The 22,485-nt window shown below is 37.6% G+C and overlaps 1 protein-coding gene across 7 annotated transcripts; it reads left to right on the top strand.

Annotated features, from left to right (window-relative positions):
* The first annotated feature begins 2,155 nt into the window (after positions 1–2,155).
* On the top strand, positions 2,156–21,032 carry LOC128249379 (uncharacterized). Of its 7 annotated transcripts, none has more exons than XM_089362602.1 (6): positions 2,156–2,456; positions 8,415–8,507; positions 12,636–12,879; positions 13,827–15,380; positions 15,934–16,079; positions 20,876–21,032. In XM_089362602.1, exons 3-5 carry the CDS (start codon positions 12,675–12,677, stop codon positions 16,077–16,079), a joined length of 1,905 nt encoding a protein of 634 aa, XP_089218728.1. In that variant the 5' UTR covers positions 2,156–2,456; positions 8,415–8,507; positions 12,636–12,674; the 3' UTR covers positions 20,876–21,032. The 7 variants fall into 7 exon arrangements, with proteins under 7 accessions (XP_089218728.1, XP_052828748.2, XP_052828750.2 ...); XM_089362603.1 differs by lacking the exon at positions 2,156–2,456 and adding an exon at positions 7,869–8,325; XM_052972788.2 differs by lacking the exon at positions 8,415–8,507.
* The last annotated feature ends 1,453 nt before the right edge of the window (positions 21,033–22,485 follow it).

Below are 22,485 nucleotides of genomic sequence, written 5' to 3'. Positions count from 1 at the left end.
GCCCTAGGAAGACATCTCCAGCTGGCTAACGACACACACTCTATGTCCGATTAGTATTTGCGAGGTAAGGTCATCGCTCCCATCTCTGGCCTTACACACGGACTTGGGTTTCTGAGTAGTTACCCGTCCTCAGCGTGTGTCATATATGTACATATATATTCACAATTTAGGTTAGTTGAAATATGTCTGTCACATATTTCAACTGTTAAAGACAAATACAGCGCAGTTACCGTGGAGAAAACATCTCTCTTATGGTAGAAAGGTGTAAAAACACCAGTTCGTTTAGTGTCGCCATCTGTTAGGAATCTCAGACAATGAAGTTTCGAGTTTTTTTTTTTCTTTTAGATGTACCTAATAGAGGCACCTCTGAACGAACTAAATAAAGCTTGTGGCTTTATACATAATTCAGTTAACATGTTGCAGATCGCTCGATAGAGATAAATAACGAAAAGAGATTTTTTCCCCCAGGAAACATATTTCAACTAATCTAAATTGTGCACCAATGCTTTGTTATTTATGTCATTCGGGTGATCTACAAGCGCAAATCGGTCAACGTGTTGACTGAATTACATATAAAGCTACAAGCTTTATTTAGCTCGTTCAGACTTGCCTCTCCTAGATACATCTCATTGACAAGGGTCAAAAAACTTGAAACATCGATGTCTGAGATTCCTAATAGATTGCAACACTGAACGAACTGGTGTTTTCACACCTTTTTACCATAAGAAAGAGTTCTTCTCTACGGTAACTACAGTGTATTTGCCTTTAGTAGTTGAAATATGTGACAAATATATTTCAACTAACCTAAATTGCGCCAATGCTTCGTGTGCGTATATATATGTGTGTGTGTATGTGTGTGTGTGTGTGTCTGTGTCTGTATGTATGTATGTATGTATATGCATATATATCGAACAAATTTCGAACATCACTCTGTGCGTATATATGTTTATGCTAACAGACATGTCGTTTAATTGGGGGGGGGGGGGGTATAACAGTTTGAATAATGCATGTAACCCTTACTGTGTTGAGTACCCTTTTCTTTCGTTTGTCCACTCATTCGTGTGTGTGTGTGTGTGTGTGTGTGTGTGTGTGAGGAGGAGGAGGAAAAGAAGCAAAGAAACTGCATATAATACATAAATAATACGAAATATGGAATAGTCAGAAGATAAGGATCACCGCCCCTGCATTCAGTGGACTCGCAAAATCCATAATCTGATCATTTTCTGAAGTTGTCCAATTCCTACCGTGTTTATCTGTCAGTTGTGAGACTGCAGCAACAGACTATTGACTGCAATCATAAATCAATGAATTTACTCACTGATAAATGACAGTCAACATCATTTGAAATTGTGATCGTAGCCTTCAGAAATGTATCTGTTCTTAATGTTCAAAATAGATTGCAGTATTCTGTTACACAATTTTATGTCCTGAGTTCAAATCCTGCCGACGTCTACTTTTTCTTTCACTTTTGTGGCGGGGGTGCTGATGAAATAAAATCTAGTGAAGTTTTGCGGTCGATTGTTTTTCCTATAAAATATCCTAGGTTTATCTTTTATTTGTTTCAGTGTTGTATGGGGACCGGCACGTCAAAGAATAGAACCAACGTTTTCTCTGCGTGTCGTGAAAGGCGACCAAAAGAGGTTGAGGTAGGATTTGCACTCCGACCTCGTAAAACTCTCACCAGCAACAATTACCCAAACAGACCCATGGGTTGGAGGGTTGTCGGCTGAATAGTGTAAAGGTTTCATTCACTTGGAGTAGTGAATCACCAGCAAATGGTGGATGCTGCAACGTGCTATTACAGCGAATGCCCCCATATACTGTTTCAGTCAGTGGACTGCGGATATGCTGAGGTGCCGCATTTTTTTAATATATATTTTATTCTACTTAGACGAACGCATCGACTCCAGCATTTAGTTTTTAAAGCCTGGTACTTATTCTATCGTCCCTTATGCCAAACCACTAAATAAGCAAACCAACACCAGTTGTCAAGAGGGAAGACAACCACAAGCAGAAAGACACCGTAAAAATATATATACAATGGGCTTCTTTCAGTTTTCATCAACCAAATCCACTCACAGGACCTTGGTCGACCCGGAGGCTATAGCAAAAGACCACGCAGTGGGACAGAACCCGGAACCATGTGGTCGGGTAGCAAAGGATGGCATTTGGATTTCATTGTTTGGTCGATGAGTCATTGTCATTAAGAACAGATGTTTTTCTGAAGGCGACGATCATAGCTTCTTTTTCCTGTTGACTGTCATTGGTCAGTGAATGAATTCATTAGTTTGTGACTGCTGCCAATGACCCGTGGTGACAGTCCTACTACTGATGATTATGCAGTGAGAATTTGATAACTTAAGAAAACGTTCAGCTTTCTGTTTACACCAAATTCATTTCATTTTGGAACTGTTTTATACCCAAGGCTAGTGATTCTCTGTCATTACACGATAACGGTAAGTCTGGCGATTTAATTTTAAACAACCGTCTGTGTGGTTGCTCAGCACATTATTTTCTTAGTAAAAGAATTGATAACGTAGAACCAAATGAAGGGTGATTTAGCTGTTGGTCTTATATCTATCGAATTATAGCTAAACCATCACAACCTGCCTCGTTATTTTGCTTGCACGTTCTATGCCTTTGAAACTACGCCAATAGGTTTACATTTTCAACGCTCGGCCATATTGTATATTATTTACATGAAACAGTTTCACCTAACGAACTGTTGCTATAGAAAATATTAAAATATGAATTTGTATAATGTTCAGTAATGCACAAAATGCTTTATTTGTTTATATATATTAAATGAGAACGTGACCATTTCAATGTTCTAGCTGTGATCAACCTGTTATTTTTTGATGCAGTAAATTATGATTCAACGTGGGCAGAACCAAGGAAGGTATTAGATGGTCGTGAGGTGTGCTAAAAACAACAGCTAAATCACCCTTAATTTTTTCCATAATGAAACCATACTCAACGCCGTGTTTATGAATTTGTTTCTCTCACCATGATACATGGAATTTTAAAAAACCTTTTTCTGTTACTCAAACGAGTAATAGAAATGGAAAAGTGTAATGGAATACGTTTTAAAAAAATTGTTTTAGCTTCATTTATTTTTCGTTTGAGGGATCTTTCTGATTTGGCGGGCGCCACTTTTTATTTATGTTATTTAGTGTGTTTTCTACCGAAACACTTTAAAACTTCGTATACTTGTATATTTTGTCTTATAGAACAGAGAAAAACATTTATACTCGAAGTTATTTCATGTTAAAAGTTGTCGTATTTCGGTAATTTCAACCAATCATTGACGTCTTTTGAGGTGAAAACAATTACTGTTGTGGAATGTAAACAACACGTTCTGGCGGTGTAATGGGATCTTTTCCCTTGAATAAAATTAGTGCCGTTGTTTGTCAACAACTATCGGCGATACTGTTATTTATGACATCGTTCGTGCGTTTGTATTGGTTTTAGCTTTAGGGTTTTAGGGTTAGGGTTAGGGTTATGAGTATTTTTGCCAAACCTTAACGAAAATTGTTTTGCTAAATAGATGATCCCCTATCATTTCCAAAGGCACCGCGAAAAAAAAATCAGAAAAATCCCCGTCAAAACGGAGAAACTCCAACTTATGTGGGCGACTTATCCCCGACGGGAGCTAATGCAGTTTCGCACTTCTTGAAAAATGCATTTTTCTTTTTAATATTTGAGAGGTGGGGGAGATTTTTTTTTTTTTTTAAATTTTTTTTTTTTTATGCATATACCGAAACACTTTCAAACTTCGTATACACTTTCAAACTTCGTATACTTATCTATTTTGTGTTATAGAACAGAAAAAAATTTTTGTATTCGAATTCATTTCATGTAAAAAATTATCTTATTTCGATAATTTCTACTAATCACTGACGTCTATTCAGTTGAAAACAGTTAGCGCTGTAACGGTGTATATCGTATTAATCACCTAACCCTAACCCTAACTAGACTGTTAACCCTAACCCTAACCCTAACTCTAGAATCCGAACTCTAAAATTGTTACACACATAGATACGCACAGCGTAATTTATTATATAAACAATATATGCGTATAAATTACGATTAAACCGGATGAAATATGTCACAGGGAATAACATTTTTATGACCGCCTAGCAGTAACTCTATTCAGCTGAATAGACGTCAGTGATTGGTTGAAATTACAGAAATACGACAACTTTAACATGGAATAACTTGCGATGTACGTTTTTTTGTTAAGAAGACTAAGAGTAAAAGATGTTTTATATGACACATTCTACCAGTGTGCCAAGTTTCAAAGTGTTTCGTTAGTGTTTCGTTAAGAAAATACTGGTGCCCCCGTTTTGAAATAGATCCGTAATCTCCGACATCGAAAACGTAGGAATGCGAAAAAATTATTTTCAAAAACATGCATTTTTTAAGGAGAGTTGCGAAACTGCATTAGCCCACCCCACCCCACCTTCACTGACGTCTGCCTTAATGTGTCATTTTCTTGAGACATCGTATCAGGCTGAGAGATCCTGTAGCATATCCTAGGAGATAATTCTCTTTAATTCAATCACAATGGATTCGTTTCTGTATTTTTTATTTGTATGTAAATGGTATATCAATGATTTTTAAGTACTTATAAATAAACAGTACTTGGATCTTTGTGGTTTTCGTCACTGTTCACAATTATCTTTAAAAAACTTTTTAATGTATCATGGAGATGTAATTTTTGGCGCTGAATCCGAATTTGTTATTCATTCATTCCAGAAAAATTTTACAAAAATGTTATAGGTGTTCAAAGTTTGATCATTTTCAGTATTTTCAGCCAATCAGAAAACAGCGCGTTCGCTGCCTCTTCCAATCATTGGTGGGTGGGGAGAGAATCGGCATGTCAAAATATTACTAGAAATAAGTCAAAACATTAAAATATACACGAATGAAGTTAACACTAAAATATTCGCGAGCAAATTAAATATTTAAAAGCTACGAACAAACAAACCAACAGGAGTTGCTAAAAATAACAAGTCAAAACATTGTTTCAAACAGACATTTATTAGCTTTAAAAATTCAAGAACGAAAGTTTGCAATGCACTCTAGGATTTTATAAAATAAACTAGCTGACCCCGTGTCGTCAAAAATGACGGCTAATTGTAGTATTTTATATATAAATATGAATGGTAAATCAAATTAATGCACTTGTCAATGTTATCTAGTGGTTGTCTTTACACACACACATTCACATACCTTTCTTTTTACATACACACACATATACTCACTGAGTTGAAACGCTCCCACTACCAGTTTACCATCACCCATTCCTTCCTTGTTCATCTATCACCCCTTCTTTTCTCATTCATATATTGTAACGGAGAAAAATGCAAAAGTATTATTATAGAAGATTATCTTTTTGGTATCCCCTTCTCCTCCTTGCGCAGCATTTTTGGTTACTATGGAAACAGAGCTTTTCGCCACGGTGATGTGTAAAATGCTCGCTTCTGATTGATTAAAATATCCAAATTATGGATTTATAGGGGAAATGGATTTCATTTTTGTAATTAGTATACAAAACTTAATCCATATACCAAATTTGAAAACAATTGGGACAAAATTATATACGAGCTGTCGAGAGAGAACCACTAGAATGTCGCTCGATCCGCTACAAAGAGCAGCTAAAACTCCTTCAAACCATATGTTGCCTTTTTGAAAATGCGAATGACACCAGCGAGCCTAGCATTTTTTGAAAACATTTTCTACATTCGCCAATTCAAATGTTTATGCACAAATTCTTCTACGTTGCAACCATAATCATGTGCGTGCGCCTATTAGAGCAAGCGAAGTATATAGGGGAAAAATTCACAAAAAATCAAAAGACGAAGTCAGGTGGTGTAGACAACAAGCAGATGTAATAGTTTAACGCTCAGGAAGTGAAAAAGTCTTTAACGTTTCGAGCCTACGCTCTTCTACAGTAAGGAACACCGAAAGAAACAAGTGGAGAAAATAAAGAATGTGTAGTGGCTAGCGATCTATCATGGCGAATGCCGAACAGAGGGGTCACACAGGAGAACTAGGAAGAAGGGGAGATAATAAAGTAGTGGTGATCCCAAAACCAAGGTGCGCGTGCATGTGTATAAGAGAGTATGTATGTGCGTGTAGAAGAGGGCTGGTGACCTTGACGTGTGCGTGTGTGTAGGTGTAGGTGTGTGGATGTGGGCTGGGAAGTGGTCAGTGCTAGGTGTGCATGGTGGTGTGGTGTGGTGTGATGGTGTTGGGAGGTAGGGGAGGCTTGAGTGGGGAAGGGTATAGGTTAGGCTGAGGATGGGGTGGAAAGGGAAGGTGAGGTTACGAGGGAGGGGTGACGATAAAGGGTAAGGGAGAAGGTGGGTAGGAGTGAAGAGAAGTAGAGTAGGAGTGAAGAGAAGTAGGAGTCGGAGCAAGAGAGGAGAGGTGGGTGGGAGGGAGTAGATGTGAGGGGGAGGAGGTTAGATGAAGAGGAGGGAGAGTTGGACCCATGTGACGCAAGAGAGAAGATTAATCCCTGTTCACGGCGCAAACGGGAGTCCGGATAGCCCCTGTGCAATGACAATCCGAACACAGACAGGTGTTGCAAAGAGTGAGCGGTAGAGCGGAAATGGCGCGGGACGAGGTGACATTGCCGAGTCGGATGTCTCGGAGGTGTTCCGCGAACCGGTCAGCCAAGCGGTGTCCCGTTTGCCCGATGTATAGAGAAGGGCAGAGAGAGCAGGAGATGCAGTAGATGACATTGGTAGAAGTGAAGGAGTCGGTGATGTGATAGGGTCGATGATGGGTGCCAGTGAGGATGGTGATGTTGGAGAGGTAAGGGCAAATGCACCAGCGGGAGCAGGGGAAAGAGCCGGGTTGGGAGGTTGGCTTAGGGAAGAAGATGTGGACCAAGAGGTCTCATAGGTTGTGGGCTCGTTTGAAGGAGAGGAGTGCTCGGTTAAGGAAGATGTGTGAAGTGGAGGGGTCGGACTGGAGTCGCCGGAAGGCTCGGAGAATGATGCGGTGGAGAGGTAGGATGGTGGGGGGGAAGGTGAGGGGGAACGGGAAACGGTGGGGCGGGTGCGGGAGGAGAGAGCTGATGCACGGTCCACAGAACGTGCTCTGGCAAGGGGGTGTGGATAGTGGTGAGGGGATATCCACGTAGGATAAAGTGGCGAGCCATGAGTTGAGACTGAGTCTCAAAGTCATGGTCGTCGCTACAGAGCCTGCGTAGACGGAGGAATTTGGAAAGCTTGGTGTGTTTAGGGTGGGAGGAGGAGAAGTTAAGGTATGAGTGTGAGTCTGTGTGTTTGTAGTGGATAGAGGTAGTGAGAGTGGAGTGATGAATGCTGACCGAAATGTCAAGAAAGGAGACAGAGGTGTCAGAGATAGTGCAGGAGAAGTGAAGGCCAAGATGGAAAGAAGTATATAGTTCTTTCGGCGAGCTTTAGGAATAGCTAACCTACATAAGTTGGAATTTCTTTGTTTTGGGCGGGATTTTTCTAGACTTTTTTTTTTTTTTTTGCTGTATCACGCATTTCAAGATTAAAGTTTTTTCGATTTTTTTTTTTAACGGCTATACTCCCAACTCATCATTGTGCTTTTGGAGTAGCAACCACCACTGAACATTCTCTTTCTCATAATTTTTCGTTATCGTATTCTAATCTACATTCTGAAACATTTGTAAGCTGCACTTTTTAAAAAAACATTCTAATTCTGAACGTCCGCACGCACGCGCGTACACACACACACACACACACAGAGGATTATGGTTGCAACGTAGAATCTGTGCATAAACAGTCGAATTTGCGAATATAGAAAATATTTTCAAAAATAGGCTAGGCCCACTGGTGTAGTTTAAATAATTGTTGCTCTGGCCCAAGTTTTTACCTGATCAAACAGACCTATGATCGAGGCTGTCCCAGCCATGACCATCTCATCTTTTCAGGGTAGCCAGTGTCATTCGCATTTTCAAGAAGGCAACATATGCTTTCAAAGAGTTTTCGCTGCTCTTTATAGAGGACTGAGCGACCTTCTTGTGGCTCTATTTCTCTCACCATAGTTCGTGTTTTCACCGGTTGATACAACTCTATATATTAATTTTTGAAAAATAGTACTGTTTATTTATAAATACTTTAAAAACATTTATATACCATATATGCACACATATACGATTATAAACTGCTGCAATTTTTAAACTGCAAACAAATTTCTGGTGGCAAAACAGAAATGATAGCGTGAAAAAAATATTTGGCTTTAAAGTATGCAGTGTGAAGTTTAATCTTACTTGATCCACTTCATTAAGTATTTTAGCGTCGACCTTATTGATTTTACGTGAGTAAATGTCCCTTATAATCCCCCCCCCCCCCCCGCCGTCATTCTCACTACCGTTTAGTGTTCGCCTTCTGTCGTTTCCTTTTCAGTTCGATCTTCTAACTGCCATGTCTATATACAGGAGGCTGTACTTCGTCGTAGTCCAAGGGCCCGCAAATGTTTTAAATTACGCGCTGTCTTTAGTAAGTATTTAGTTGCGAATCTTGTATTGTAGTTGTTGGGTACCCCTGATCAAGTTTGGAAGAGCCAAACTGACAAGCTATAATAAATCATTAAAATTTTATGGCAAGACTAGTTGCAATTCCTTTTAAGTTTAACGATCACATAGTTTCTTCTTTGACAAAGCGATGGTTATATTTTAGTGAAAGGAACACTATGTATTATGTAATTTAACTATGACTGCTTTAACGATAGTAAATCATGACATTTCCACAAAAGTGATTTAAAATTTCTTTGCTAATAAGCATGAAATGTTAGGTAATTTCATAATTATTGTTTCTCAATTATTAATTTTCTTTATTGAGTGTAAATGTGGCTATTGGCTAGATAGAAAGAAAGCGATTGCAACTTGGGACACCTGTTAATTCCATTTTTTTTTTTTTTACTTCTTTCTCTTTAAACCCTAATCTGGCCAATATCCATATTTTCATTCACTATAAACAACTTTTAAAATATTTCCATACACGAATCTACACGATTTGTTGTTGGATTACATATAATATATCTCGAGAAAGTCTGATGCGAACCCGCATCGACATTTTCGCATGACCTGCTAGCAGTAGCGGTTAATATAATCCTAGGTATATGTTCTCCTTTGCCTCTAAATAAAGACCAGATTTTCTTCTGCCTAAGAGTAAAAATTGAGGCTGAGGGACTGATTCTCGATTTCTTCCAATTATCTCACAGACAGGAGATAATCTTCGAGTGTCCCTGCTAAAAATTGTCGTTAGGTTTTTTTTTTTAAATTCTCTAGCTGAGTAAAATTGTTGTTATAATTTATTACATGACCCTTAAGCTTCATAGTCTTAGGTATACTATGCCTGATAGAATGCAAGATTGTTAGAACTGAAATATCTTTGATAATAACAATATGCATTCTATGAAGACTGACCTAGGGTTAAATCACAATGCCTTCCTCCGTTGTAATTCTCACTCGATAATATAAGAATCAACAGGGAAATTAATTTCGCATTACAGAGTTTCGCATCACGGGCAGATTTTCAGGAATACATTACTTCTGTAAAGCGAGGGATTCCTGTATACGTACGCCTACACAAGTCCTCACCCCCATCCCCACCCCCATTTACGAATTTGTTTCCTCATAACTTCCTAAAGTATTAATACTTTTCTATGAAATTTTCTACAAATGCGCTTCAGATAATGCAGATTACGATTATATAGAATTTAATGTGGATTTTTTTCCCCCAAAGAGGGAATGAGGAGTTTCGGAAAATTCACACGACTCAGTTTTGTTTCCTCATACCTTTCAAAACATTCTTTTATTCTTTTGTTTCCTTCATTTGACTTCGGCCATGCTGGAGCACCACATTAAAGGAATTTTTCGAAGAAATTTACTCCATGACTTATTCTTTGTAAGCCTAGTATTTATTCTATCGGTTTCTTTTGCCGAACCGCTAGATTACGGGAACGTAAACACACCAACATCGGTTGTCAAGTGATGCTTGGTGGACAAACATAGATATAAAGACACACACACACATACACACACACACACATATATATATATATATATATATATATATATATATATATATATACACACGACGGGCTTCTTTCAGTTTCCGTCTACCAAATCTACAGACAAGGCTTTGGTCAGCCCGAGGCTATAGTAGAAGACACTTACCCAAAGTGCCACACAGTGAGACTGAACCCGAAACCATGTGGTTGGGAATCAAGCTTCTCACCATACAGCCCAGTCACGCCTGCGCTTCTGCAAATGCCTTTCAGCTTGTATAGCTTACGATTATATCAGAATTTAATACGAAAAAGAAAATTGGACTCGTACACGTACATACTGACACACATCACAATTTTTTTTTCAAAATTTCAAGTTTCATTTTTTAGATATATGACGCGTATATGTCTACGAGCCCACCAAATTCATTTTCCCCCTTTTTTATTTTTATTTCTATCACATTAAATTCCGATATAATCTTAATTTCCTACAAATATTCTAGAAAATTTCATTAAAGAATATCCATATTTCTGGAAGTTATGAGGAAACAAAATCGGTGGCGGGACCACACTTGTGTAGGTATGTCCTTGTATGTGTATGTATGTAAATTCCATGTGACGCTGACAAGCGATGCACGGTACCAGAATTTTCGACTCAAGTCGACTATATCAATAATTATTGAGTTTTTAAAAAAATGTTTATTAGGGAGATGTTTTAAATTGTTAAAATCATTTTGTTGGTATGTATGATGTCGTGGGTGTCTGGAACACGACTAAGTAGCTTGTAGAAGGATCTAGGGACGCGCGCTTTCCAAGGGGTGTAGCACACGCTTCAAACCCGCTGATTTGCTTGTAACTTGTGTTTTTTCCTTATTAAATCTCATGTTTACTTGGATATTTCTTCTTCAAACTGAAACTTCAGATGTTATATGATACAGTATAAAAATATAATTCTCAAATATCTAGAATAACTTGTTGTACCTGTCGGCGAATAAAATCTGTTTGGTTGCACAGCACTCAATTACTACTCGTTTCTTTTGAATAGACTGGAACAACATAAAACGGTATACCTTTCCCAATAGCCTAAGCACCAGGCCTCCACGTATCCTTGCATGCTCAAACAAATTTATAATAATGTGATTGTGTGCGTGTGCAACTATATATAGTATGTGTGCATTTAGTTTTTACACGCACACACATATGTGTCCGCCCAGATATGGTTATCACAGGTTCGAACATATTCTGTAACATTTTGACGAATGTCATCTAGCATAGACTCTATCAGCCCAAACTCGAGTCAAAACTGAGTAGACAAAAACTGTGGAAGTTTGTTGGATGCACTATTCCTGCAACTGAATTGCCCGGGCTCGACTCGCTTTGTGTTCCATTAATTAGTGTTCCGCTATGCATTTTCAGTTAACGTTTCAAGATCTTCATTGTCTCATCCTCAGAATGAAACAACGATAATTATCGTGTTGTGTTTTTGCGATCTACAGTATGTTATAGAGGAACATGTGAAATCATCAATACTAGATTTCAATATTATATAACGTCATAGTTCTTGGTAGATTTTGTGATGAATTTTCTGTAGGGTAGTTTATATTTTGCTATTATCAAAGTGTCCATTGTTGTTATTACCATTATTTTGAGGAATTCTGAATACAATTGGAAAACTGTCAACTAGTTTTGTGTTCTGTATACATTTCAGTCATGAACTTTACAATTTCTATGTCTTTCTTGAAATTGATTACATTCCGTATTTTGCTAATTTATGGTACGTATCGAAGATATTTTTCATATTGCCTATTTTTGCTTTCTGAATAACATATTCTAACACCAAATTTGGTTAGGTGGGATACACATGTTTACTTTCAAGATTGCGTGAATGTTGTAAACTTCATTATTCAAACTGTTTACACTAAACACAAAGTACGCTACAGTCTTGTCAATTGACAATGCTATCACATGTAGCCATCGCACTTTATAACATTTTTCCACAAAATGACTATAATTTATCTCATGGAACTTTTTAACACAATATTTCACTCTTGTACTGGATACAGTATGTGAATTAATCCCTTGTGTTATGAAATTCTCCACTAGCATCAGACTTCTAGAGTATATATTGATTCATCAGATAGTAATGTTTATATGCCAACAGAATGTGGTAGTCCTATAAAGAACGATATTACTGTTGTTTTAACCCCAGGAAAATATCTTTTCCAGTTCGCTATCGACACGCAGTTTGTGTCCGTATAGCATTTGCAAGGGAGGTCATCGCACCCATCTCTAGCCTTATGTGATACTCACAGAACTTGGTTTCTGGATATTATCCGTTCTCAGTGTGAGACAGACGTAAGCTAGTGCAGAAAGCTCTCTCCTCTTGCGAATACTATAGATCTTTTAAGCGACGCACAATTGCTGATCTCGTATAGAAAAAAAACAAAGATATTTCCTGGGGTTAAAACAGCAGGAACATCGTCCTTTATAGGACTGCCACATTCTGTTGGCATATAAACATTATTATCCAGTACTGTTACTGTATATCTCTCGCTCAGAGATTTAAAACAAGTTGTTTATCTCTGTATTGATTCTTTATTTTATTTATTTTATAGTGCATTGCTTTATGTTAATTTTTTCTTCAATAACTAACAATGGACATGGATATGAAACTGAAGCTATCTCAGCAGCAAGTTAGGCAAGATAACGAAGATAACTTTAGTCAACGCCAAATACTAAATGCAAGCGAGATAATCAAGAAGAATTTTAAAACTTACGAAGAAGTAATATTTAATACAGTGTTGGCAATGGAAAAGGTTTACCCAATAAACTCGGTCCTGCGTCCAACAGTTCAGGAAAGTAAGTTGCAAAATTTCTTTTGTTTTAGATTACCTCCGCCCTAAAAAAAGAAAAAGAAAAAAAAATGTTGTGCCTAAATTAGAGTTATTATTATTAAAAGTGGCAAGCTGGCCGAATCGTTAGCCCACCGAACAAAATGCTTAACGGCATTTCGTCCGTCTTTGCCTTCTGATTTCAAATTCAGCCGAGGTTAACTTTGCTTTCATCCTTTCGGGGTTGATGAAACAAGTACTAGTTGAGCACTGGGGTCGGTGTAATCGACTAGCCTCCTCCTCCTCCAAAATTTCAGGCCTTGTGCCTGCAATAGATAAGGATTATTAAAGGCGGTGAGCAAACAGAGTCGTTAGCACATCAGATAAAATGCAGAATGGCATTTCTTCTGGCTCTTAACTCTCTAAGCTCAAATCCTGCTTTTCATTCTTTGAGTGTCGGTAAAATAAAGTACCAGTCAAGTATTGGAATCGATGAAATCTACTTGACGCTCCCCTCACAAATTGCTGACTTTCAGCCAAAATTAGAATTATAATTTGTTAGAATCATGTGATTGAGAAAAAATAAACCTATGGGGTATTTGTTCCAGTTCTCTGCGATCTGATTTCAAATCCCACCAGGGTCAAGTTTGCCTCTCATTTTTCTCAAGGTCAATAAAGTACCAGTAAAGTAATAAAGTTAGTGGAATCGACTAATACCCCTCAAAATTGCTGGCCTTGAGCCCAAAATAGAAACTGCAATTAGTTGTAATATTAAGGCAGTGGATTGGTGGAAATAGTAGAATGTTGGGAAAATGTCCGGCTGTATTTGTTCAGTATTTGTTCTGCTTTCAAACCTCGTTGAGAGCCAACTCTCCTGACATTGATTTGATTAACTAATCCTCTTCTCTAAGTTTGTAACGTTATTCCTTTAGATAAAAGCAATTATCAGTATTATTTGTTGATGTCGTTATTCAGGTCTTATAAAGCCTTTGATGGATTCGTCGCCAGCTGAACTAACTCAGTTACTTTTAGTGCACGAGTCAAAATGCAAAGCTGTGATCTACAAATATTCTCAGGGTTCCTATCTGTGTTCAACAACTAAATCAAACCTAGGGTTTAAATCTCAAGAAAGCAACAAGGTTGTGCCAACTGAGTCAGCAAGTATGAACCAAACAGCCAGCTTGGAAGACAAATCTGTGGCGGCAGTTTCAACTGTTGCTTCACCACCAACAGTAGCAATGGATTGTAACGGGAAGAAGGGAAAGAAAAAATATTCAGGAGTCTGTGGTACACAACTGCAAAATTTACAGCAACAGTCACCACAGCAATTGCAACAACCTCATAAACAGTTGCAACAACAGCAGCGACAGTATCAATCATATGAACAAATTCATCCTCCTCAGCAACAGTATCAACCACAACAGTTAGAACAACCACATCAACAGCAGAAATATCATCCAGAGCAACAACAGCACCAACTACATCAACAAAAACAGCAACAAAAACCACAGCAACAGTCCAAACAACCACAGCAAATACATCAACAGCAGCAACAGTCCCAAGAACCACAATGTCAACAGCGACTACAACAGACTCAAGAACTACATATACAGGAAGCATCATATAAACTGCAGCAATATGAACGTAGACTGAAATCAAAGCAATCACAGCACTACCAGTCAAAAGAAACTCGGAGTAATCAAAAAATACAGGAGGTGCAGCGAAAACAACGGATATATCAGATGGCAATGAAAGTGTTAGAACAACAAAATCGTTTAAAGCAGCAGCAACAGCAACAAAATATATACAGACAACAACAACAAAATATATCCGAACAGCAAAAGCAACATCCGATGCGATGTCAACAAAAACAATATCAACATCAATACTCGTACGGACATCAGCAGCAGTATCAACAAGATCAAGAGAAAAGACAATATGTGCCGTTCAAACAGCAGCAGCAACAACGAACCGAAATATCGATACAATCATGGACTGGTAGTTGTGCAGTTGAAGACGATTCAAGCAAAGAGAAATATGGTAACAGCAGAGACATGCAAACTGTGGCCAATGTCAAGCAGCGCAGGCAAAGGAAGTCTAAGAGCACTGAACCGTCATCTGTGTTACCGGAAGCATATAGTCGAGGTAATGTGACCGATGCCAAGTATTATTGGCAAAGGAAGTCATGGGACAGTGAACTTCCATTGCCGTTGTCAGAAACGTGTAGCCGAAGTGACAAAGAATCTCCTCTGCTAGCGGTACCATCATCATCATCTCATCACAGTGCAATGTATGTAGAAAGAACTAACAACTCAGAACTCAGTAATGCAGCCGTGTCATCCAATCTAAGAAATGAAGACAGCACTGAAACAAAGCCAGCATCGGTACAACTTAACAGACCTGTTGCTCCAGAAGTCTTTAAAAATTTCTCTAAACCCCCTACAAAGTTACACGTGTCACCTGATGACAGTGAATTCAATAAACAGTACCCTTATTGTATTCTCAACTCCTTCCATTCCAAACCCAGAGGTAAGTTAAACACGTTTTCAAGATTTTTACTTTTCATTTTTAAATATTTCTATTTTTATTCTACATTCCGTTTTCTCTTCCTTTCATACATTCCTTCTCTTTATTTTTCTCTCCCTTTTTCTTTTTTCCCTTCTTTCTTTCGTTCATTCACATTCTTCATTATTTATATGCATTTTTTTCCTCTCCTCTTTCTTTAATATCCCCCGATTATCTCTGTATTTGTCTTTCTGTTTGTCAAAGTGATTCACTCATAAAATCTGAAAACATGGAAATCTAGTGTCTTCTGTCAGTTTTGTTTTTTTTCTGTTACTCGCTAAACTCTTCAAGTCTCTTGTCTACCAGCCAACGTGTTTGTGTCGCTATAATTTATGTCAACGTCCCTCTAATACTTGCACGCACTCACATACTTTCTGCCCTATTCTTTCCCCGTGAGTTTGCTTCACTTCAGATTTCTATCTCACTTTTAGTTCCTTCGCTTTGTTTCCTAAATGAAATACTGTTCATTTTTGTACAATTTTTTTCTCAACATATTTCAATCTCGCTTTCCATTTAGATATGCCAGAAAGAGACAACTATCCTCACCTTTATACCCTATTGCTCAAAAATAAATCTCAGGCTTCCAAGGAAAATGTTGTGGATATGTTATCTACCAGTACTACAACAGACCTTTCAGGAAAGAAAAGGAAACGGGAAAATTAAGTAAGTAACATTTCTTTTACATTTAATTAATACATTTTCGATATATTGGCTATATTGGGCGGCGAGCTGGCAGAACCGTAAGCACACTGGATAAGATGCTTGGCAGCATTTCGTCCGTCTCTACGTTCTGAGTTCAAATTCCGCCGAGGTCGACTTTACCCTTCATCCTTTTGAGGTCGATAAAATAAGTACCAGTAGATCGATGTAATCGATTCCCCTAAATATAGTGGTGACATTAAGGGGGAATAAGTTGCGAAAAATCGAATTTATCCATTGCCTCCCTTGAAATATTTTTTTATGGCTGTGATTGTTGGATATCGAAATTTTTAGGGAATGTTCAACAATAACATTAACGTTAACATAAATTAGAAGTAAGTAAGCGTTTGCTACTACTTGAGACCTAAGTAACACAAGGAAGGAGTATTACCTAAACATCGTAAAAAATCTACACAGGCTAATGCAGAAAAAAGGGATGTGCGTAGGTTTGGTTCTACATATTATATTGGTATGTGATATTTTGCAACCCTATGGTTCTGGATCTGATCTTATTTAGCAGCAAAAGTGACGGCTTGACCAATAACTTGGGAGTAGAACTTGGTAGATAGAAACTGAAAAATCCAATCATTCACATACTCACATCATAACTGTCATCTCTTTAACATCCACTTTTCCATGCTTGCATGGGTCAAACAAAGTTTATTACTCTTACTTGTTTCAGTCAACTGACTGCGGCCATGCTGGGGCACCGCCTTTAGTCGAGCAAATAGACCCCAGGACTTACTCTCTGTAAGCCTAGTACTTATTCTATCGGTCGGTTTTGCCGAACCACTAAGTTACAGTGTCGTAGACACACCAGCATCGGTTGTCAAGCGATGTTGGGAGGACACACACATATATACGACGGGCTTCTTTCAGTTTCCGTCTACCAAATCCACTCACTTATTGAGGCAAATTTTGTACAACTGGATGCCCTTCCTATTGCTAACATTCACCTGTTTCCAAGCAAGATGGTATATTTCCCCATGACCATTTACGTTTTTGCAGAATATCAGAAATGAATGTCATTGCTTGTATAACAGTAACAACAATCATGTAATGTCAAGACACAGATGGACACATACAACTGGTTTCTTTTGGTTTCTGCCAAATCTATTCACAAGGACCTGGTCAGTCTGAGGTTATAGTAAAAGACACTTGCCCATGGTGCCACACAGTGGGACTCAACTAACAAGTTTGGGAGCAAATTTTTTATGTTCACTAACATTACAAATCCATATACACACACATTTTATGTGTGTGTGTGTGTGTGTGTGTATATATATATATATATATATACACACACACACACACACACACTAGCAGAGGTACCTGCCATTGTCCGAGAATGAAATTGTTCCTTATATATTGGAAGAAAAAAGCAAAACATTTTGTATAGAAATTTGTAATTCTAAATTCTATTTATTCTTCAATTGGGAAATCAATTCTGAATTCATATTAAAAAAATAAAATAATAATAAAACAAAAATACAAAATTTACCACTTTTATGATGGGAGATAAATTCTAACACATATGCTGAAGGAAATTATGTAAGAGCTTCTGGATAAACAACATTCTTTGTTTTCTGGTTTGGAGCATAGACAAATAAGTCTTGCAAACTACCAACCCTGGAGTAACTAACATAAAATTGACCATGAGAAAAGCAAAGCTCAATTAAGTGCAAGCTAGTAGATTTCAAAGTCTGATCTTGACCTTTATTAATAGACATTGCGAAGCAAAGTTGCACTGGGAATTGTGTTCATTTGAACTAAAATGGCATGTTTGTTGGTTTGATTGGAATTCTTGGAATGAAAACTTCCTTCCCAGAGGCACATCCAGTGATGATGGTAGCTTCTATCACATTAAGTGATAATGTCTTCACAATCAACCTTGTCCCATTGCATAATTTAGGAGGATCTAAATTTCTTAGAAGCATTATTTGGACTCCTACCTTCAGAAAAAGTTTATGTGGAAGGGTTCCAAGTGGCTCAAGAGAATTAAAGAACTCTGTTGTATAACGGACAGCTTGATTTTCATCAAGGACTGAATCAGTTGCTTTTTACTTCTTAATGACTGTCGGAATCTTATTCATTAATTCATGGTTAATCCTTGCTAGTGTCTCATTTTTTGGAGCAAGAATTGCCCTTTCACGCAACCCTATTCTTCAATTCAGCTGGGGAAGTCATCATGATAGCAATATGAGTCAAACTGATATCACCTTTCCCATCAAATGGTACTTTTCCATTTCCTAATTGGAGGAGCCAGGTTGAAAACTGTTCTGCACATTGATCCCTGTGTAATAAAGCTTGCACGTTAGTATTGAAGGTGAATTTATGTACTTTATTTCATCAGGTCTTGTTCATCTTGGAATGACTGGTAATGTCTGAAGTCTCCTGATAAAACTAATGTAACTCCTCCCATAAATTTATTGTTACCTCTTATGTCCTGTAAGGTCTTATCAAGAGCTTCCATTGCACCTCTATGTGACATGGTGCATTCATCCCAAATGACCAAGTGGCATTGGCGCAAAACTTCTGCTGAACCTGAACCTTTGCTTAAGTTACAAATTGGGCTGTCATTTGTGACCAGGTTTAGAGGTAATTTAAAATCAGAATGAGCTGTTCATCCTCCTGGGAGAATGGTGGCAGCAATGCCAGACAATGGTACAGCAACTGTAATTCTTTTTTGTTGCCTTACCTTGGAGAGAAGCAATGTTGTTACAAATGTTTTACCTGTACCACCAGGAGCATCAAGAAAGAAAATTCCTCCACTTTTTTCTCTGACTGACAAAATAATTTCATTATATGCACAATGTTATTCTGTGATGTCATAATCAGTCTCTCTTGCTATGCTTCTTGAAGTTAAATCACTAATTTGATCATATGTTTTTGGCAGTCCAGAGCCAGACTCTTGCAAATTTTTGCCTCCCATGGCCAAAACTTGATCCTCAATTTCAATCAGTGCTTCATAAAAAATTGTTTCAGAGAACTGAATATTGATATCTGGGTTTGTCTGTTGAACTGCATACTTTAAGTCCTCAGCCATCTCCTCACAATGTTTCATCCAAAGCTGCAGGGGACTGCCAAGTTGACACATGTTCAGTATAATTGCAAACTGTGTTTCCTGAGAGAATCTGATAGTGATGCTTCAGTCAATGCAAAGTCCCAATGCTCATCATTTTCTGAAAAACCTTGTTGATGGCATGCTTCCCTATAAGTTTCACACACATGACCATTTACCTTCCTCAAATCTTGGAATAATTTGGGACCGTGTACTTCATGCAAAACGAGCTGTAAGTAGTAGCATTCTGCTTGGCTTGGGTGGACACTCTAAACTCTTGCAAGAGCATCAGTTCCATGTTTCCTCTTGTGCCATTTATTGTTTCTCCAAGTGTAATACTTGGGATAATTGTGGGTAAAGGAGTTTTCTTGCATCTTCATCTACTTGACACAACTGATAAAAGGCAGTAAGGGTAGTTTCTTTTGGAGAAAGTGCTTGTTACAAGGCTGTTTGTTTTGTAAAGTTAACCCTGTGAACATTCTCTAGATGGACACTCAGATGAATGATGGGTGGGTGCCTCTCATGAACGGGGAAAATTGAAGATGTGCCAAAAAGCCTCATTTGTACTGATGTATATTCTTTTGTCATACTGCGCAACTTCATCATTTATATTTATCTGCTGACTGCCGTTCTACATAAGAGTGTATGTTGCAACATCTGAATCTTTGTTTATATATTTGCAAACATATTTAATAGAGTTAACAGAGTTGCAGAATTCAACATTGACTACCTTGAAAATTAAAATGGGGGTTAAATGAAAAAATGAGTCAGGTGAATATCTTCACAACAGTGATTGAAATAAATGGTGATTGGGGAACACCTCACACACGTGCACACACACACACATACATACAATATCAAACATCAAATGAAATGGACGTGTGTGTTTGTGTATGTAAGAGAAATAGTGAGTAAAGGGGTGCGTTGTCATGTATACATGCATACATTAATAAGCATACATCTTTTTTGTATGTATGTATGTATGTGTGCACACATGCAGGCGAGAGAGAGAATGAGTGCCACTTGGACATCTGTGGGGATGAGCCAGGAGAAGAGGGCCATGACGTCAATGGTTAAGGGACTGACTGGAAGAGGAAGCGTAAGAAGAGAAGTGTGGGGGAGACAGGACACAGAGGGGACATTAGAGGAGGTGATCTTGTGTCAGATGATGAAAGATTAGAGTGTGACAGAGACAGAAATAGATGTCTTGCAAAAGAGGAGGTTAGCCAGCCAAGAAAGGGAGGGAGAGAGTAAAATTAAAGATATAAGAATTATGTTGATAAAAGTGATTTATAAAGGGGTGCTGAAAAGTTCCTGGCTTTGGTTAAAAGAAAATACAGGAGGACCAGTCAATTATGATTTTATTCAACATATTCTCCTCACAGATTCACACACTTACTGCAGCAGTCCTTCAGTTTTTCTAAACCCTGTAAAAGAATTTGGAAGGTTGGCCACCAGGTTGGCCTCTTAAAGCCAAGAATGTTTCAGCACACCTTCATATGAAAGATAAAAATTAATATAAAAATTGTATATTCAATTCCTCCCAATATACAAACTATTGTAATTGGGTAGCAAAAAAAAATGCTTTTTGTTAGAATACAATTTACATCATAGTCATGACCTTGATCTTGGCAAATAACATTTCTACACAAACAATTCTATGTCACTGATATTTATTTCTATTTCTTGTTACTTTCAGGAAACAAACACAGGTCTCTCCTCTGAATAGAATAGAAAAAAAAAAACAAAAAAAAAAACAATAACATCATTGAACAAACCTCACATTGTTATCTTTTCTGCAAAGGACTACATTGAACAATCTGTATCATAATTGTTTACATTCATTACAGGAAATGTCCTTATCAGAATTCCACCTTTTCAATTTAATATCAAAGAAACAAGTTATTTCATAAACTTGTTCTCAGTCTTGATGTGGCCATGGAAGCAATTACACGCCAGATTCCATTGATTCTCATTCATATCACTTGCCATATCTTTGTCAGCAGCATTTGATAAATCCTGGGGTAGTCAGTTAGTGTCCCTCTCAATGATGCCCCAAACATAGTTGTCTAAGTTATTCAAGTCACAGGAGCTCGGATGTCATATCTCAGGGTCACATAGTTGTAAAATTTTTCAGCCAGTAACTTCTTAGTCAATTTGGTATGAAGCAGTCCTCCAGGAACACATGGCACCTCCTCAGTCCAGAACTTGATCACCATGTCTAATATCTGAATGTTTACTTGTGGCATTGATCCTGAGACTTACCTAACATTATGTTAGGTTGTTTTTCATTTATGGCCTATAAATCTTGAGTTCACAAATATCAGGCTCTCTCTCTCTCTCTCTCTCTCTCTCTCAATATATATATATATATATATATATATATATATGAAAGCATAATTTAACAACAATATCTGTTCTTAATATATGTGGATTCCCAAGTTATGTGATTAGTTGAATCTGGTATATATATATATATACTCACACACACGTATATGTGAATGTATACCATATACACTTGTTTATTAGTGAAAGATTTACACACGTGTGGAGAAAATTGACAAATTGGTGCTTTCAAGCAAAAATACCTTGTGATACTTTTTCTGAGTTTAAAAACACCCCCTTTTTTATATTATATATCTTTATACATACTATTTATCAACTGTATTTCTATATTTTTGATTGTAATCTTTTTTGAAATAAATAAATATTTTTACATATTTGTGACCTTCTTTTTAATTATAATGTGTTTTAATATAAATATTACAGCCAAGTACTTGATTTGATTAGTCACAAATTTGTAGCCCTCTTCCCATGTTGGAAATCTTTAGATGCATTAATATGTGTTTGTTTGTTTGTATTTACATAAAATCCATTACCTTTTACACAGAAAGTACTTCCAACAAACTACACAGACATTGTTGCTTACATGCCAATGTAAAACTGCTGTTTTACAATTTATAGACATGAGTTTGTACCTAAGCTGTCCCTCACAACTCATCTTCCTAATATCCCCTCCTTCCACCTGTGTATGCCACATAATGCATTCCTCTCCCCTCTATCTCTTACTTTAGCACTCTTGCAAACTTACCTATTCACTCAGCCTGTCCTATCTGTACTATTTCACTTGTATTTGCTTCCCTATAACTCAAGGATATGCCCCAACATATCTCTCTCCCTCTCGCTTATCCACCTGAGGTAGCCATCTATCTCCTCTACCACAAGACATCCATTTCTATCCCTCCATCATACACTAACCTCTCATCATCTGGCACAAAGCCACCTTCCTCAACACTAATGCAACCTCAG

Source organism: Octopus bimaculoides, chromosome 14 (assembly GCF_046866305.1).
Source record: "Octopus bimaculoides isolate indiv1 chromosome 14, ASM4686630v1, whole genome shotgun sequence".
Lineage (NCBI taxonomy): Eukaryota > Metazoa > Mollusca > Cephalopoda > Octopoda > Octopodidae > Octopus > Octopus bimaculoides.
Note: the sequence above shows the minus strand (reverse complement) of the source record. Positions and strands in the feature narration are given on the sequence as shown.

Coding starts and splice junctions, on each gene's coding strand:
- LOC128249379 (XM_052972788.2), top strand. CDS start 12,675: ATGGACATGGATATGAAACTGAAGCTATCTCAGCAGCAAGTTAGGCAA. Junction 12,880..13,826: donor GCGTCCAACAGTTCAGGAAA/GTAAGTTGCAAA, acceptor GTCGTTATTCAG/GTCTTATAAAGCCTTTGATG. Junction 15,381..15,933: donor CTTCCATTCCAAACCCAGAG/GTAAGTTAAACA, acceptor CTTTCCATTTAG/ATATGCCAGAAAGAGACAAC.